General features: G+C 38.9%; 10 protein-coding genes across 10 annotated transcripts; 3 read left to right on the top strand and 7 right to left on the bottom strand.

Moving 5' to 3' along the window:
- Positions 1–59: 59 nt before the first annotated feature.
- Positions 60–650, bottom strand: NEMIN01_1582 (casein kinase II subunit beta; the record flags this gene model as incomplete). Its single annotated transcript, XM_051477524.1, has 1 exon — positions 60–650. The coding sequence occupies one exon, from the start codon at positions 648–650 to the stop codon at positions 60–62; it is 591 nt and encodes a 196-aa protein (XP_051333484.1).
- A 568-nt stretch (positions 651–1,218) lies between these two features.
- Positions 1,219–1,374, bottom strand: NEMIN01_1573 (uncharacterized protein; the record flags this gene model as incomplete). Its single annotated transcript, XM_051477515.1, has 1 exon — positions 1,219–1,374. The coding sequence occupies one exon, from the start codon at positions 1,372–1,374 to the stop codon at positions 1,219–1,221; it is 156 nt and encodes a 51-aa protein (XP_051333475.1).
- Positions 1,375–1,539: 165 nt separating this feature from the next.
- On the bottom strand, positions 1,540–3,273 carry NEMIN01_1581 (uncharacterized protein; the record flags this gene model as incomplete). Its single annotated transcript, XM_051477523.1, has 1 exon — positions 1,540–3,273. The coding sequence occupies one exon, from the start codon at positions 3,271–3,273 to the stop codon at positions 1,540–1,542; it is 1,734 nt and encodes a 577-aa protein (XP_051333483.1).
- A 226-nt stretch (positions 3,274–3,499) lies between these two features.
- On the bottom strand, positions 3,500–5,131 carry NEMIN01_1580 (uncharacterized protein; the record flags this gene model as incomplete). Its single annotated transcript, XM_051477522.1, has 1 exon — positions 3,500–5,131. One exon carries the CDS (start codon positions 5,129–5,131, stop codon positions 3,500–3,502), a length of 1,632 nt encoding a protein of 543 aa, XP_051333482.1.
- A 1,020-nt stretch (positions 5,132–6,151) lies between these two features.
- NEMIN01_1579 (uncharacterized protein) lies at positions 6,152–7,381 on the top strand (the record flags this gene model as incomplete). The annotated part of the gene is made up of 1 exon (XM_051477521.1): positions 6,152–7,381. The coding sequence occupies one exon, from the start codon at positions 6,152–6,154 to the stop codon at positions 7,379–7,381; it is 1,230 nt and encodes a 409-aa protein (XP_051333481.1).
- A 436-nt stretch (positions 7,382–7,817) lies between these two features.
- NEMIN01_1578 (uncharacterized protein) lies at positions 7,818–8,489 on the top strand (the record flags this gene model as incomplete). The annotated part of the gene is made up of 1 exon (XM_051477520.1): positions 7,818–8,489. The coding sequence occupies one exon, from the start codon at positions 7,818–7,820 to the stop codon at positions 8,487–8,489; it is 672 nt and encodes a 223-aa protein (XP_051333480.1).
- A 476-nt stretch (positions 8,490–8,965) lies between these two features.
- Positions 8,966–14,752, top strand: NEMIN01_1577 (DNA polymerase epsilon subunit 1; the record flags this gene model as incomplete). Its single annotated transcript, XM_051477519.1, has 1 exon — positions 8,966–14,752. One exon carries the CDS (start codon positions 8,966–8,968, stop codon positions 14,750–14,752), a length of 5,787 nt encoding a protein of 1,928 aa, XP_051333479.1.
- A 389-nt stretch (positions 14,753–15,141) lies between these two features.
- NEMIN01_1576 (uncharacterized protein) lies at positions 15,142–15,906 on the bottom strand (the record flags this gene model as incomplete). Its single annotated transcript, XM_051477518.1, has 1 exon — positions 15,142–15,906. One exon carries the CDS (start codon positions 15,904–15,906, stop codon positions 15,142–15,144), a length of 765 nt encoding a protein of 254 aa, XP_051333478.1.
- A 226-nt stretch (positions 15,907–16,132) lies between these two features.
- On the bottom strand, positions 16,133–16,897 carry NEMIN01_1575 (uncharacterized protein; the record flags this gene model as incomplete). The annotated part of the gene is made up of 1 exon (XM_051477517.1): positions 16,133–16,897. The coding sequence occupies one exon, from the start codon at positions 16,895–16,897 to the stop codon at positions 16,133–16,135; it is 765 nt and encodes a 254-aa protein (XP_051333477.1).
- Positions 16,898–17,060: 163 nt separating this feature from the next.
- Positions 17,061–17,693, bottom strand: NEMIN01_1574 (uncharacterized protein; the record flags this gene model as incomplete). The annotated part of the gene is made up of 1 exon (XM_051477516.1): positions 17,061–17,693. A coding segment is annotated over one exon (633 nt), but the record flags the coding sequence as incomplete, so codon positions are not given.

Here is a 17,693-nt window from a genome sequence, read left to right as displayed (position 1 = left end):
AAATACACTACACTCTTTCTTCTATGATTTATTTAAGTACACTACTAAATACTTCTAAACTATTCATCCTTTGTGCTTTCAACTCTAAACCCAAAGATTTTAGGAGTATATGTTATATCTTCTCTTCTCTTAGGAAATATGTTTCCATACATAAGAATGAATAGATGCGGGAAAGTTGGACCAAATGCACATCCATCAATTTTTGACAGCTCGTTTGTTGGCTCGTATAGCTGTTTGCACTGGTTGCAGTACAGCTTGGTGGTTGATCTGTTTGGCTTTTCGCTCACTCCAAAGGGAATTAATGGGAATCCGCTGCAGAATACTCTTTTGCACTTTCCGTAGACGCCTGTGCAAATGGTGCTGTGCATGGCCTCAAGGCCTTTCTTTGATATGATGTACCTCTGGTGTATCATGTAGTACAGACTAGCAATGTTTTCGTGGGCGGAAGAGAGCTCTTCTCCTCTAAGTATTCTAATGAGTTTTTCGTATCCTTTGACGCTCTCTGAGAGCCCAAACAGGTTGAAAGGATCGTCGACAAATGCCTGGTCTACTCTAACCAAAAAGGCATCTGTGAAGCTTTGAACAAATCTATCAATCCAGTCCACTGTGGAACTGCTTGTCTCGTAATCTTCAGAGGAGCTGACAAGCATAAGATAGAAATTTAAGAGAAAAAATTAAAATATTTGGAGGCTCTCATGGGAGTGAAATAGCTGCAGCAAAATTGTTCTGTGATTTGTTTATTTTTTGATATTAATTCTTCAATCACAAATACAATGCTCAAAAATGGAGTGTCTCTGTATTTCTTTTTATGTAGTGTTTTCTTCTCTAATTAAAGTCTCACTACCTTCAGCAGTAAAGAGAAGCTAAAATCTCTGGCTATTCAAATTATTTGCACAAATAAAAAGAAAATAGAACACAGAATGTTCCTACTATCATGCTTGTATCTTATTATTTCTGTTGAGACCAATCTATGCGCTGAGATAAAGTTTGCAAGAATACAGATATATAAATACTTTATTTCTTCATCTTTACTGTCTGCAGAATCATCTACAGGGAGATTAGAGGTATTTTGAGCCACTTCTTAAGTAACGCTTAATAGGGAGAGTCTTCTAGATTTTTCTTAGGTTTTTCTTGTTTTGTAAGTATTTTGTAGTGTTTTATGTTGATATAAGCAGTTTATATCCTCACACTGTGGTTATGTACAATGATTTAATGAAACTACACAGCATCTAAGAATGAAAAATAGAACTTCCATCTTACATACGCTGTTATAATCCATATAAGGAAGAAGCTATTTATAGCCAGTAGTTTGTCTAGTATTATGGGAAAAAAGGTGGTTTCACTGTTGGCTGGCTCCTTCTTTTCCAATATCATTGCTGCTAAATTATTTTTATTTTTTAAGTATTTATTCTCAAGCTGTTCTTCTTTTCTTAGAGGGATATGCTTTTTTTGCTTTTCTATTTCTGAAGAGAAGTTTTTATAGACAAATTTACTAAAGTGTATAAGATTTATTGACTGGTTCGCATAAATAAAAAAGTGCTAAACATCTATTAAAAGATAGTTGCTAGTTCGCACAGACTGAATAGTAAAAACAGCCAGCACAACAACCAGTATAATAACCATGGGTCTGTTATATCCTACTATTCTGTTGATAAGGAGTGATCTCGTGCTTACATCTGTCTGAGGAGATGCTAACAGATTTGTTTCCTCTGCTTTGTTACTCTCTGTCTCTGGGATAGCTGTTGGGCTGATTTTTGATTCTCTGATGATTTCTGGGCTAGACAGTCTGTTTGGCTGATAGTGCTCTGTTTCATACTCTTTTAAGACCGATTGCAAGTCTACTCCAAGTATCTTTGAATATTTTATTACGGTTTTCTGTATGTACTCTACCTGCACTCCTGCTAGGTTTGGCAAATACTCATCAATGGCAAGCAAGCTCATTTCAAAGGCATGTTTAGACTCGCTATATCTCGATATCTCCTTTAATTTTTTATGTATGTATTCTCGAATAAGGTTCTTTTCAAAGAACAGTTTACGTATGCTGTGTTTTATGACTGATCTATCTCCATCACATGTATCTTCATTAGTGTCTTCTTGATTCACAGCATTACTTTTATTAGTCTCTTCTTTTTCCAAATCATCGTTTAATTTCTCTATCTTCTCATCTATATCTTCTCTTATCTTTTTGTGCTCTTCTATGCTGTTTTCTATACTTCTAATTTTCTCATTGTGAAAATTGATGGCTTTAAACAGCTTCTCTCTTACTTTTCTGTTCTCTCCTTTGAATATTGCATACAAGAGGTGAACATCAACTGTGGCTTTGAACACTTCTGATCCTGAATACTGTGTTGTGAGATCTGGAATAGCGTGTGGCTGCATAGAGGCGCTTGCTGTTCTTACTATGTGATTAAAACACTCGTCTGGGAAATAGATTAGGCTAGATAAAAACATCTTTTCCGAGTATATGCTGTTTTTGAATCTGTTCAATGACTTAATAGCCTTCATGTCGTCTGGTGAGATATCTTCGTCTGTGACTATCTTCCTGTTTATTTCTGTGCTGTTGCCTGTGCAGAAAGTATCTTGTACTTTTTGGCGCAGTTCATCCAACTTGTCTTTTTCATTGAACGCATACATCATTGCATAGTCCACTAGTAGAATGTCTTTTTTGCAATTTTTGTACAGTTCGTGTAAGCTGTACATGTTGTCATTGCTGTTCACACAGCCGTCTTTATTATTGACTATTCGGCTGATGCTCGCCTGAATCTTGCTGTCATTTAGAACATCAGAGTATGTCTCCTGTCTGAAGAACTCTTTGGCAAATTCAAGAAAGTCTTCTTTTTTTACATCTACAATATTGGAGACACACCAGTTGAAATAGTTCATAAAAATAGCTATCTCGCTTCTCAATGTGTTTACGTACCTTCTACTCCTTGTTTCTACACCATATTTAGTAAGTTCCACCACGTCACTTTCATCTAGCTCCTCTGTTTCATTCCTTAGCAGACTGTTGTACAGTATAGCTGCTTCTGCTCTTTCGCTTTCTATTAAGTGTATATAAACCACTCTTTTAGCAATTTCCAGAAGGCTTTCTCTTTCTTTTTCTGTTAGTCCATTTGCCTCTAGGTGTATGTTGTTGTCTAGTATAGAGTATACGACTATACTGTCCATGTTATACAGGTCTACATTTGAGCATGCTTCTTTTCTTTTTTTGAGATTTTTATTTATTCCCTGGATGTCAAATGTTATTTCAATGGGCGCTCTTTTGTCTTTCATCACAGATGCTTTTTAGACTTTAGTTAAAATATTTATTTAGTAGGAGCAGGTGCAAGGCCAATAAAACTAAAAACTAGATAATAAAATGTTGGTTAAAAAGTGAAATACTGTTTTAATTAATAAACTTTAATCAATAACTAAAAACCCCATTTTAACGAAGATTGCTTGCATACTTCATCATCATTGGGTTTGAGCTTTAGTAGCTTTTCTTTTCCTTGAATCATTATTATATTTTCAAATACTTATAAAAGCCACTAAGTATGTTAAAGTATACCTTGCTTTCATCTTCATCTGGTTTGGAGGTTATCAGAATACTTGAAGAACATGCTTTAATGCAGCCTTCCATATACTTTGCCCATATTAATTCGTTCTCGGTGTCATATATTTTATATGAATAAAATGAAATTTGTCCATTTTCGTATTCATCAATTAGCTTGAAATTAATATTCTTATTGTTATCTGGGCGTTTGATGTGCTTGCAGCGCCTGCACACATACCACAGAGGATTTGTGTATGAGATGTCAAACTGTACTGCCGAGATGTTTGGGCATTGTTCGTCTGAGCCAGCCAGTGGAGCTGCAACTCCCTGGTACATCCATTTAGTAGATGCAAAACTAGTTTTTATTTCTTTAAATTCAGAGTATCCAATGCCTATTTCTTTGTATAAGTCGTAAGCTTGCTGGCTTACACATCTATCCTCATCGTATACACACCATATATAAGATAGAATATCAAGTATTTCATCCTGTTTTTCTCTTCCCATTCTTAAGCCTTCATGGATATCAGTGCTATTGTAGTTGGCTGGATTGAACACATTCTCTACAATCTTTCCTAGATTGCGGAATAGGGTGTTGCTTTTGTGGTCCATAAGATGCCCGCCTATCAGATACTCTACGACTATCACTTTCATAACCTGCACAGGTGCTATTTCTTTGTGCTCTTTTACTTCTTCTTCTGAAATATTTTCTTTGAGTAAGCTAAGATATATATCCATTGTCTTCTCATCCACCAGAGAGGATTTAGAAGTGTTCACAGAACTGTATACCCCAAAGAGTAGATGAAAGTGCATGTCTCCTGACACAAACACGTTGATGTTTCCTTCCGTTACATCCCTTTTAATAGCAGCTATGAAAAGTTCTACATTACTTCTTGAAATACCATGCGATATTATTTTTGCATAGACCGATTCTATTAGCTCATTGTCTAGAGCACTGCCCTGCAGCTTAGATAGATCCAACAGGTAGAGCATATAGATTACATCTGCAGCTACAATCTTATTGTTCTTTGCCAGTTTAAATAGTGTTTTGTTTTGCAGCGTATTATTTGTGTCCTCCTCTTCAGCACATTTTTCTATTACTTTTACCATATATGAATCGTACTTGTTTATTTTCTCGGTTAATGAAGTGTTTTTATTAAGAGCTGGGACAACTAGCCTCTTCAGTGCATCTAAATTATCAAGCATGACAAGTGTGACTTCTTTATTTTTCTCAGTATCAAAAAAATCATCATTACTCCGGTTGTATGAGTCTAGCGATTTTGTTATGTCTATAAGATTGTTGGCTTCTTCTTTAAAAGATTCAAACTCTTCCATTATAGCATCCATACTTGTCTTTTCTGTCTCTATGTGACGCTCCATAGATGCGTCCATGTTAAATGCCTCTTTAGAGCTAAGAGCTCTGAACTTTGTAGAGAATTCATTTCGTAGGGTAATCTCTTTGTCAAAGTGGGATATTCTATCTGACCAATAGCTTGCTATGTTCTGCACGTCATCCTTGTATAGTAGTCCATGGGCCTTTTGTAAACATCCCAGGGCAGCAGCCCCTATTATTACCTGCTTCAGTGTTCTCTTTAGGATCATAAAAAAATAAAATATTTTTTCCATATTTAACTATTTCCATTTTCGACAGGGGCTGTTGATTTTCATTACTATTCATTTTAGGAATTTTAAAAAGTATTGGATGTTTTTCTGGTAAAATTGTAAAGAATATCCGGGGTTTATTGAGTTGCAGACTCCTTAAATAGGCCATTTGAATACTGCAACAGGTATAGAGTAGCCAAAGCAATGGTATTCAATCTGCAAATAGATCTACAGTACTAGAAAATCCAGCAGCTATACTAAAATTAACTATTTAAATACTAAGAGGGGATATGCTTTGTTGTTTTGAGCCTTACAACTTGTATAGATGGCAGATACACTTGATGTGCTATGAATGGCTTTTAGCTCCTTTTTTGTCAGAGCTATTATAGTAGGTAATGTAGGAGACCAGCTCCTCCTTTGGCAGCTTTTTGTATATTTTTTTATAACCTTTTGGTTTTGCGCACATTAGGCGAAAGAGATAAATTAATACTGAGTAAGTTGTAAATAGCAGCGAAACAAAACAAGCCACAAGAAGAAGCTTCTCAAGCCTCCCTCCACCTTTAAACAGATTGATGTATCTCTCTACTATTTCGAGTGCCTCTTTTCTATAGTTTAATACTTCGCTTTCCATTCTAGCTTTGAAGTATCTATAATCCGAAAAAGTGTATATATAATGAAAGCAAAGATCACTTTTTTATCCTGATTTTTGCACTTCCTAAATGATCCATCTGATTTTTATCTTTAATATGGCAGAACATAGCCCATACATATATATATATAAGCAGCACACTCTCATAAATCCCTCCTTTGGCTTCCTAGCTCTTCTTTAACTCTTCTTCCACTAACCTACTTCATTCCTGTTTTCCATTTTTATTTTTGTTCCATTGTGCCTGATGCTATAAACCAACAGATTTTCTTCTACTTTCTCTGCTTGCTCATCTGAGGGTGTAATTTAAATTAAATACTATATCTTGGAAGCACAGGGTATATTACAGTCTAAAAATTTTATTTTTAATTGTGATGGAAAAGTTCACAAAATTCTGCGCAGATGTTAAGGAACTCTATAGGCGTTCGCAAGAAGAATTTCTAGTGTCGCAGATAAACGAAGCGACTGATTACCTTGGCATACGCCCTCAGTTTTCGTCTTCGCCTCCGCCCAGTCCTCAGCCAGAAGAGCCGTTTATCCCAAACAGCCAAACCCCCTTATCTGTGGTCACTGAATACGAGAAGTACGATTATGACGTAAAAAAAGAAGTGGTCTTCGCCATAGTCTCAGCAAGAGTGTATTATTATATTCGCGACATTCCAAAGAAAATAGGCGTCTTTATAAATGATAAAAAAACATTTATAATCAATTTTGTGGCGTATGCGCCTTTTCTTTTGTTTTTGCTTGCAATCTTTGCCCCGGTGCAGTGCAACCTTTTTTTCTTTTTGATAACAATGGGGTGCATAGGAGCAAGGTACAAGCTAGACGATGAAATTTCAGAATTCTCCATGTATGTGTATGCTGTTATGGTTGTGGTGGCATTCTTTCTGCTGTCCATTTGGTCTCTTTCTTTTTATCTTTTGCTGGTTGTGTATTTCGGCTTCATTATCCACAGAATAGCACAAATGGTTGTGTATACTGAGCGGCTGTGCGGCGCCATGTACCTTCTTTCGATAATGTGTACTTTTTTGCTCTGTTTGAACCGCTACTGGGTATGGAAAATGGAAGATAGCATACTGTGGATGGTGTTTTTGCAGGCTGTTGTTTTTGTAAGCTTGGTGTTCCACTCGATGATTCTCAAATTGCTGTTCACATGGATCAACAAACACGCCATGAACGCCAATATATACGGAAGAGAAATGTATTACAACAGGTCTGATCTAAAAATGATTGAAAAAAGATTGCTTGAGCTATACACGCTCAAAATGGATATACTGAACGATATAGACGAGACGCTATACAGCACGCCCAAGTTGGAAAATAGAAGAAAAGTGCGACTGCATGAAATTGAAAGAGAGAGTCGCTACCAAGCAAATAGAAAACGGGTGCTGAATGAAAGAAAAAAAACCATAGAAGAACATTGGGCTAGACAGTTTAAACTTACCAACTATCTGCTAAACATGAAATATGAGCCCATTGAAAACTTTGATTTTCTCCCTGCGTTCTGGGTATTGGCTATGCTAGCTGTATCTGTCATGGCAGGGCTCATTATGCTCCATAAGATTTCTCCTTCTAGCTACGAAGTACTTCTAAAATATGTATAGTGCACTGTTTTGAACACTACAGCTAAACTTTATTTAAAATAAAATTATTTATGTCCTACACTTTTGGAAAGTTGACTTGTTTCTTTTTCTTAAGCACACCCATTTAAAGCAGCATATGAATCCAAAATTGCATTGGAGTCCAGCACAGAGGGATTTAACCTGCAGAATGATTGCAAAAGTGCTCCAATCTGCTCAGTAGCGATGTGATTAAGGCACTGCGCTGTCATAGAATCATTTACCACTGATGGGTGATAAGACATAGCTTATATCTGTGGTGTGTTATTTGCAACGTTGGCTCATATGCTATTTAGCATATATTCACTAAGATTTGTAGAAACAGCGTGTTTTCAGCAGACTCGCACACGAGAATAACTTAGCCTCTTGCAGCAGTCAGGTACAAATAAATTCCGTTACTAAAAATTTTTTTATTTCCAAAATGGTTTTAGAAAGAACAGTAGAATCTTACGCGCCAGAAAAAACACTAATTTCAGAAGTACTTGCTCTTTTTGGAAACGTGTACTTTCTTATTCTAGTGACAATTACAGGATGCCTAATTGTAGGGCTTATTTTCTCTTTGCTCCACCTAAGACAAACAAAAGACAAAATGATCAATGACCCAGACAGAATAAAGTCTAAGTACCCGCTGCTATGCCCGGATGAAAAAAACAGAAAGAGAAAAATAGAAAAAATAGAAAGGGACTTCAAGAAAAACTATGATCAGACCATGAGCAGCGCGAAATTAGCATGCATTATCATCTTAATTCTTCTAATAATGTCTTTTGTGTGCTTAGGCGCTGCTTTTATATGCCTTAGAGAAAAAAAGGGCAGCTTTGTGGTGTACCGAATTGCAGACGAGGCGCAGACAAGAGTTAAAAAAAGTGTAGAATCAACAGACTTTGGCTCGGTGCCCATTGGAAGCTACATCAAAGGAACAACAAACTGCATACTGACAGAAAAATCAGTCATCTGTCTTTTTAAAAGCGAGCCAGGAAAGACAATAACAATCCCAGCATACTTCCCGGTGCTGCAGCAGATTGAAAAAACAATTACCGATCCAGAAATCATTAAAAAGATCAGAAGCCATCCAAACTATTTGTCGCTGAACTAGAAATGCACTAAACAGATAGAAGTGTGGATATTTGCCCAGCACAAGCTTAGAAGCCCATCTCGCATCCCACAGATTGAAGAAGCTGCAAAGCTTAAACCCAAATGGTCCTTTTAAAATAAAAGTACACTTTTGGCTTACTACTATTCCTTCCCGTCTATACTCTTTATTTGATCTTTTTGAGCACAATACTTCTGCGAACAGCAAAGTAAAGCCTTTTAGCTAATTTATAATTAGGCTTGGAATGAAATTACTGTCCTCTGCCAAGAAAGAAAGTAGTAAAATTAATATACATTTTTATTTAATCTTCTGCATTCTAAAACACTGCTATCCATCTTTGCGGCCAGTAGCTATCGAACATCCTATGCCATTAACGCACTGCGAATAAGTATAGAGCCTGTCTCTTGAGCACAAGTGAGTGTTTATATACACCTCGCAGCCTCCTAATTATTTAAAAGTATTAGCAATTTTTTTATTACATGGAAAGCACATGGGACACAAGTATTCTAGCAGAATATTTTGAGTACGACATTTACAGCGGTGCAGCCCCAAAGGAAGGCTGGCTTTTGAACTACCAGATAAGAGACAAGGTCTGCCCAGAAACCAGCAAACTTACAGCGTACAGCATTCTGTACTTTGTGGACACAGAAAACAAAAACTTTCGCATTGAAATGCCGTTTTCTCCTAAAATACTGCTAGAGGTTTCAGAGACAGCGATAACAGGCGTTGAAGAGTATCTGCAGAGCAAGTACCAAAGCGCAATAAAATCAACACACACTGTGAAGAGGCTTGATCTGCAAAAAGACGACCACCTGACAACAGACGCCTCCGTGTATCTATCCCTAAACATGCACTCAGAGCAGGACGTCCAGCAGATAAGAAAAGAGCTTGAAGAAACAGTGAAGAAGAACAAAATAAAAAAGAAAGAGAAAGCAGCGACCTTTCTTTTTGTAAAGGACAAGAAATACTGCACCGAAGTGTCTCCAGATGAGGCTATACTCAACATATACGAGTACGACATCCCGCCTGTTGTGCAGATGCCAGTTGAGCTGGATATCAATGCAGGGAAGTGGTACACAGTAAACTACAAAGGAGGAGAGTACACGGTCGCAGGATCAGAGAGAGTGATACCCCCCGACTTGAGAATATTTTCGTTTGACATAGAGACCACAAAAGACCCCTTGAAGTTCCCAACAGCAGAAAAAGACAAAATCATGATGATATCGATTATGAGCTCAATTGGCGGCTGGCTGATAGTGAACAGAGAGATAGTCAGCGAAGACATCCAGCCCTTCGAGTTCAGGCCAACAGAAGACATAGGAGGAGACTTTGACATCCACAACGAAAAAAATGAAGAGCATCTTCTGAGCAGATTTATGGAGATAATCCACGTATTCAAGCCGCACGTAGTTACAACGTACAATGGAGACTACTTCGACTGGCCCTTTGTAGATGCAAGGATGAAGGTGCATGGAATGAATCTGCATACGTCTCTTGGCTTTGCAAATAATGCCAGAGACGAGTACGTGTCAGACTGCATTCTCCATCTGGACTGCTACAAATGGGTGAAAAGAGACAGCTATTTGCCGGCAGGCAGCCAAGGCTTGAAGAGCGTTACAAGAGCAAAACTGGGATACTTTCCCGATGAAATAGACCCTGAAAACATGGTTAGGTTTGCAGATACAAAACCAAAACTGCTGGCATCGTATTCCGTGTCTGATGCGATTGCTACACACTTTCTGTACATCAAGTATGTGCATCCTTTCATCTTTTCCCTGGCTTCGCTCATTCCCATGCCTCCTGACGATGTGCTCAGAAAAGGATCGGGTACGCTCTGCGAAACTCTTCTGATCAAAGAGGCGTACAGCTGCGATGTGCTAATTCCTGCCAAGAAAAGAACCCAGCTGCTGTACAACTATAACGGAAGAATGGCAGAGTCGCTTTCTTATGTGGGCGGGCACGTAGAGTGCTTGAAGTCGGGCATATTTCGCTCGGATTTTGAGTACGAGTTTTCATTTAATGGACCATACATTGAAAATATGATAAGAGACACAGAACACGTTGTAAATTCACTCATAGATGGAGAGATATGCGAGAACAAGGAAGCAGTGGTGCAGGAGATTCAAGAGAAACTGAGGGCACTGGCGGGAATGGAGAAAGGATCCTTCAAGCCCCAAATCTACCACTTGGACGTGGGGGCTATGTATCCGAATATTATTCTCACGAATAGACTGCAGCCATCTGCGATTACAGACGACAGAAGGTGCGGAAAGTGCAGCTATTTTTCAGAGAGGAATACGTGCCAAAGAAAGCTCCACTGGAAGGGCCGGGCAGAGGTCTACCCGATTGACGAAAAAACAGTTGCATCGCTGCAGCAGAAGACAGCACAGGAGTATTTCAAAAAAAACAAAACAAAAGATTTTGAAAATGACAGTGAAAACAGAAAAAAGAAGGAGGGATTTGTATCATACGAGCACAAGCTCAGGGATGCACTGATAGAGTACGCCAAGAAAACAAGCAGAAGAACAAGAGAGGTGGTGATAGAGGACAAACAAAGCATGATATGCCAGAGAGAGAATCCTTTCTACGTCAATGCAGTGCGAAAGTTCAGAGACAGAAGAAACGAGTATAAGGCGCTGGCCAAGAAAGCAAGGAGCACAGCACAGCAGGCCCAGGAAGCAGAAAGAGTCGATCTGAATAAGAAAGCAGCAATATACGACTCTCTGCAGATAGCCCACAAGTGTGTGCTAAACTCCTTCTACGGATACGTCATGAAAAAAGGAGCGCGTTGGCACTCCATGGAAATGGCGGCAGTTGTGTGCCAAACAGGGAGTCACATCATCCAAAGAACAAAGGCTGTGATTGATGCGTTTGGAATAACACTAGAGCTCGATACAGATGGAATATGGGTCTTACTTCCCGAACAGTTTCCACTGAACTACACGCTCAAAACAGAATCAGGTTCGATTAGTTTTTCATATATATGCGCGCTCCTGAACTGCATGCTGCTAGATGCATTCAGCAACAACCAGTACCAAGAAAAAAACGAAAAAGGAGGATACGATGTTCGAACTGAAAACTCCATACAGTTTGAAATAGACGGGCCATATCGGGCAATGTTCCTCCCTGGGTCAACAAAAGAAGGAGAGTCCATTAAAAAAAGATACATTGTTATAAACAGCAAAAACAAAATATCAGAGCTCAAGGGGTTCGAGTTCAAAAGAAGGGGAGAGCTGAAGTTCATAAAATCATTTCAGGAGGAAATGTTCAATTCCATGCTGGCAGGAAGCACGCTAAGCGAGTGCTATGAGGCATTGGCAGAGTGTGCAGACTACTGGCTTGATATAATAGAAACAAAAGCAGAGGCGCTGGCACAGGATGAAATCTTCAACTACTTTGGAGAGACACGAAATATGTCCAAAAGTGCAGAAGAGTATTCAGTTGCAAAGTCAACGTGTCTTACGGCAGCTGAGAGACTCTCTGAGCTGCTAGGACAGAATGTCGTGGTAAAGGGCATGTGCTGCTCTTTCATTGTGTCTAAGTACCCAGAGAATGAGCCTGTTACGTCGCGTGCCATACCGCAGTCGGTGTTCCAGGCAGAAAAAGAAAGTAGAGACAAATATCTGCAGAAATGGATGCGAATGAAAGTAGTTCCCGATGACATCAGGGACATAATCGACTGGGAGTACTATTTGGAGAGGCTGTCGAACATCATTGCTCGAATAATCATTGTGCCAGCAGCTCTGCAGGGTCTTGCAAATCCGGTGAGAAGAGTGCAGGCGCCAGAGTGGGCCACAGGACACAAAAAGATACTTGGATTCCTGAAAAAGAAACAGCCCGCAGAGATAGCGCATGGAACAGGCCTTGATCAAAAGAATGGCAACGATGCGATTGAAAGTAGCATAGAGAACACTATTGGCAGCGAAATAGATAAGAATGATAAGGAAAACAGAATAGTCAAAAACAGTAGCAGTAAGAAAGAACAGGAAAAAGAGCCTCGAACAAAACAGAAACAGAAGCTGTTGGACTATTTGTCAGTTAAAAACCTGAAAATAAAAGAAGAAGCTAAAGAGAGCACGGACACAGCTGGAAAAGAGAAAAGCAAGAACGAAAATCTAGCCGTGTGCATTACAAGTATCGGCCAGAGCTCATTCACAGCTGTATATTTAGCAGAGAATGGAGAGTTCGCAGAAAAAATTACACCGATAAAAAAAGTATTTTACATACAGGCAGATGAATCGGTCCTAGAGGCTATTTTGAACACATACAGCACAGCGCAGACATCGATACAGGTAGAAAAAGTAAGAAAAACAGCGGTGGGTATGCTGGGAGAAAGAGAGTTTATACGAATAGAAGTAGACTCGGACACCTTTGCATCCAAGTTCCACAACTACACCGATCTATTCGAAAGCCCAGAGGTAAAGAGCATCCACGAGCTAGACATCCCGTCCGGAATAAGAGCCCTGCAGATGGTCCAGTTTAAGAAGGTGCCTGTGTATACTATAACGGCGTGCACCTCAGAAGGAAAGACTCTGTACGCGGTGCATAATACTTCCATGATGAGTCTGTTCTCAGAAAAAACCTTTGATAAAAATTCAGAAGGTGTATCCTTTTTTGAAAGCACAGAAGCCCTTCTGGCATTCTTGGATGAAAAAGACGCAGGAGTATTGTTCCACACAAAATCACCCATCCTTGCCTCCCTAAAGACAAAACACTATCTCTCTCCGCTTTCCATTCTTTCATCAAAAACAATACAGGGAATATCTGTTGCAGCTTCGCTTCTTTTTTCAACCCTGCACAAAGCCTCAAAGCGTGTGGCTGTGCTCATCAATACAGCAGAGTACTCGAATACGCCGATACTCGCAGAAAACATAGCCAACGGAAATACTCTGCTTCTCGACCATTTGCACTACAAAGAAAGAACAGCTAAAAACATCATAGGATGGAACAACTCAAAAACAGAGAGACAGATGCACTACACCCTCACAACAGAAGACGAAAATCCATTCAGCAAACAGTTCTACAAAGAAGGAGTGTACGAAGGTATTTCAGTCGGCGTGTCTTTCTCGGGAACTATCCTCCTCAGTATAATAGAGGCAGACACTCTCATGAAAGAAGAAAGAGCATCGGTTAAGCAGGGAGTGGAAATGGAGGCATTGCAGTCTTTTATTAAAGCCATTGTATACGGATGTATAAAGAACCAGAAAGGAGCCATAAACATAGCCAATGCCATCCCGCACTGGCTTAGATCACCCCATGGGAATACGTCTATAACTGAATTTATCAAGGGCCGAGTTGCTTTGCTGCAGATTAAATTTATATCAGGTATTGTAGCAGCAATAAACAGAACAGGAAGTGATGTGATACTCGTAGATGGAGAGGACGCAATCATCCACACAAGACAGCCCAGCAAAGCTCTTGCTGAGGTACACATTGACAATGTGATTAAGGAAGTATCAGGCCTATCGTATGGCTCTCTTATAAGAATGAGAACAGGAATATGGTACAACAGAATACTGATGATCGATCAGGCTAATTACCACAAGAGTCTTGTATGCGGAAAGGTTCAGTCTCTTTTTATGTTCCCTGTGCCTAGTGAAATCATCACATCTCTTCTGCAGGGTGATGATCTTCCTGCGCTGGAGTATCTCAAAGATACATATATGAACAGCACACAGAACGGATTGACACTGGCTAGAGTGCTTATTAAAGCAAACAGCTTGAAAGGAAGAGCTCCCAACTTTACAAGAAAAGCTGCGTCAATTGTGCAGATAAGCCCTTTCTCCAGCGAAATATCTAGAGAGTTCGGGTCCTTCACTACTCTCAGCCTGGAGTGTGTTTGTTCTGCGACAGCCTCTGTGCACTCTTCGGTGGAGACACTGGCTAGAATAAAAAGTGAAATTGAAGTATTTTTCAATGGATTAGTGCAGAATAGCCAGAGTATGGGGATGCAGAAAGGGATCAAGTGCGGAAAGTGCATGGCGCTCTTTGCAAGGGCTGATGTGGAGGGCGCTCTAATGGAGCAGATCTATGCAAGCGTCAGAAAAGCGGTTAAAATGGAAAGAAAATGCACTGTGTGCAAGAAGCCAAGCGCAGGAACCATAGTGAAAAGGTGTGCATGCGGCGGTATGTACAGCCGAGACAGAAAGAAAGACTTTAAGGAGGCAATCGACAGCGTTCTCTCTTTGTGTCTGATAGCTCCAACTATTTCTATCATTATATACGCAAGGGAGATGGTTCAGTACCTGTCGATATATAACGAATAGTTCAACAATAGTTTGTACTTGTACAACTGAGGTAGTGGTTGCATAAAAAGACTTACAGTATTGCTGTGTTCATAATGGTGATAAGATCTTTGTATCTACACTTAATAAACATGTACACTTTTATTTTTATTTTTCTGTGTAAAATAAATTCTATATACATGTTCATTCTACACTCGCTAGTTCTCTAATTTTTATAAAAAGTATTCTCTTTAATAATGTGGTATCTTGCTTATTTAACCGATTGTTAGACAATTTAAAGCCCACAGAGCATGAAAAAGCATCTCGTAGACTATAGAGTAGAAAGGGATATAAAGATAAGAAAATATTTGTTGATTAGATCTTTTGATTTATTAGACTGTGCAATGTATATTTCTTTCTTTTTTTTCGAATCATACTTTATTTCCTGATCGACTTTCAATGAAAATATAGAAAGTAGATTCTAGGATATCGTACAGACGTGATAGCTCATTGAGTACATCAGATGATATAATGTATACAAACATCAAGGACAACATTACAGCGTATGATGTTTTGCCTAGAAGCATGAGCATACCACTCGCTGTTGCTCTTAGTTTGAGTTTATTCGTGTTTATGTCGATAATTGCGCTTTCAGAGCTTTCATTTATTTTAAAGTATGTGTCGCTGTTTTTTATGCACATGAACTCACTATAAAGCGCATAGAAGCACATTACATTGGCAAAGCCTCGGATTAGAAAAGACTCGAATTTAGAAGAAACAAGGTACAGGCTGTATACATAGTGTGCTAGGTATAGAGCTACCAGAGGATTGATAGCAAATATATACAAAGACAAAAATATTTGTTTGGCTTGTTCCATGATGCTAGTATAATCACTGTATCCTGTCACACTTCTATTCGTGTATAAAATGGCTGGTGCATTAGCCCCTAAGTAAATGCAGATGGTCATTATGATGGGGAACCATGTGTTCCACTTGGGATACACCGTAACAAATCTGGATAGTATCTTGGTTGATATTTTGAGAGTGGTGAAAATGCAGATTATTGCCAGACAGTTTGAAAAAGCATTGACGAACACATTAAATATCATGGAGCTGCACGTATATTTTCTTCCGCCTATTGTGATGTACACTGGGTAGCCTGCTGGCTCGTTTGCGTCATTGAACACTTCTTTCATAAGATTTAGCTGATCGCCAGTATGTTATACTTTCCATTGCAATTTAAACTTTTGTTTAGTTAAATCAAATGATAATGGCAAACTTTTATATCGCAGCAGGATAGAAGAACTGCAAATGTAAGATGCATAAGCTATAAGGCTGCTGGGACAGACTAACATTGCTAACAGCTCTTTATTTCTTGTTTTGATTAAATAGACACGATGTTCAAGGTGGGAAGAGCCTTAGCTAGTTTATTTTTTGGTTTAAACTAAAGTCCACTATGTGAAAGAAAAAAGTCGCCAAAAGCACCAGCATTGGGCATAAAATGTATATTGTTGTCACAATAACCGCTATGGCATATATTAGCTTGGCTATGAACGCAACTATGCTCCCAAGGTTTCTTTTGAATTCAAAGTATTTGTGCGAGTTTGACGTAATGCTTGAATACTCTGAGTACATCAGGCTAAGACCGAGCAGGTACATACCAATACTAGCATAGTAGTGGATGCTGGATATATAAGATACAGCAGGGAAGATCAAAAGAATGCCTATCAGCGGCGCAACAGCTATCAAAGACAAAAATAGAGACAGCTCCTTAATCTTGCCCACCCCCACAATGACATTGGACACGTCATATTTATTCATTCTTCTCTCCATGAAAAAAAAGCTTGGTATGTTCGCTCCCGTGAAAATGATGTATGTTGTTATGGCAGGGAGAATGAAAGAGAGCCAGATGGGGTCTATGTCAGCGGTGTTAAATGCTATGTCAGGCGCTGTATTCACTGCATAGTTAATCACGCTAATTTTTAATGCATTGAAAAGAATGTTGCATAGCACATCGTAGGTGATACACGTCATTGCGAAAGCGAATACTCTCGACTCGTCTGGTGTGAAAGGCGCAAAGACTGCGCTGTTTATGTCGCTGATTGTTTTTTTGAAGAAAAGCAGCTGGCTTTTTTGCCATTTGGTTATTTCGTACAGGTTTTCGTTTTCTGTCTGGGTGCCCTCCATCAGCAATAAAAGTTTTATTCAAGCTTCATTGTGATCATTTTTATCTCTTTGCCCAGTGTAGGGCGCAGACAATGCTATCTAAACAGGATTGTGCAGGGTTTCCACACAAAACACATATTTTACAGAAGAAAAGAAAGCTATTAAGTGAACATATCTTTATTGACTATCTTTGATTGTATGTATTAATATTCTGCAAGTATACAGGATGAAGTTTTATTGAATTTGCAAATTCTTCATCCTGTGTCATCATAAGGAAGCCTCTCAGCATAGGCATTGTTACTCGGTTTTTAGTGTGCAGGGCAGTTGAATTGCTCATAATATGCACTAGATAGTCTTTGGTTAGCACGTAGTTTTTATAAAGCGGCAGATAGTCACCAATGTGAATGTTTTTGAATTCGGTAGCTGCAGATACGTCTCTTATAACTATCCTTTGCCTATTAGTTGAAGGCGAATGCTGGTATTCATTTATGTCTGAGCCAATTGCTTCATCAGTCATTTTGTTTATAACATTGCGGATGCTTTTGTCTTTTTCTGCATTTATTCTTCTCCATGTGTCGCTATTGTCAATGTGCGGTTTTGTTAATACCAATAGAGCAGAAAACGTTATTACTAGAAAGAAAATGGCAATAACTAGAATAGTTATATATCTCTTTCTTTTCTTTTTATTATAGTCTCTCTCATAGCTGTTGTTGTGGCTTTCTATGAAGCTTTTAAACTCGTCACTTTCTTCTGTAGACAGAATTTGGTTCTCTCTGAAATACCTAGGAAACACTAATCCTTTGTAAAGCACTACACA

Source organism: Nematocida minor, assembly GCF_024244105.1.
Source record: "Nematocida minor strain JUm1510 chromosome Unknown 7904, whole genome shotgun sequence".
Taxonomy (NCBI): Eukaryota; Fungi; Microsporidia; genus Nematocida; species Nematocida minor.
The sequence above is the reverse complement of the archived record's forward strand: the minus strand, read 5'-3'. Positions and strand labels throughout refer to the sequence as shown.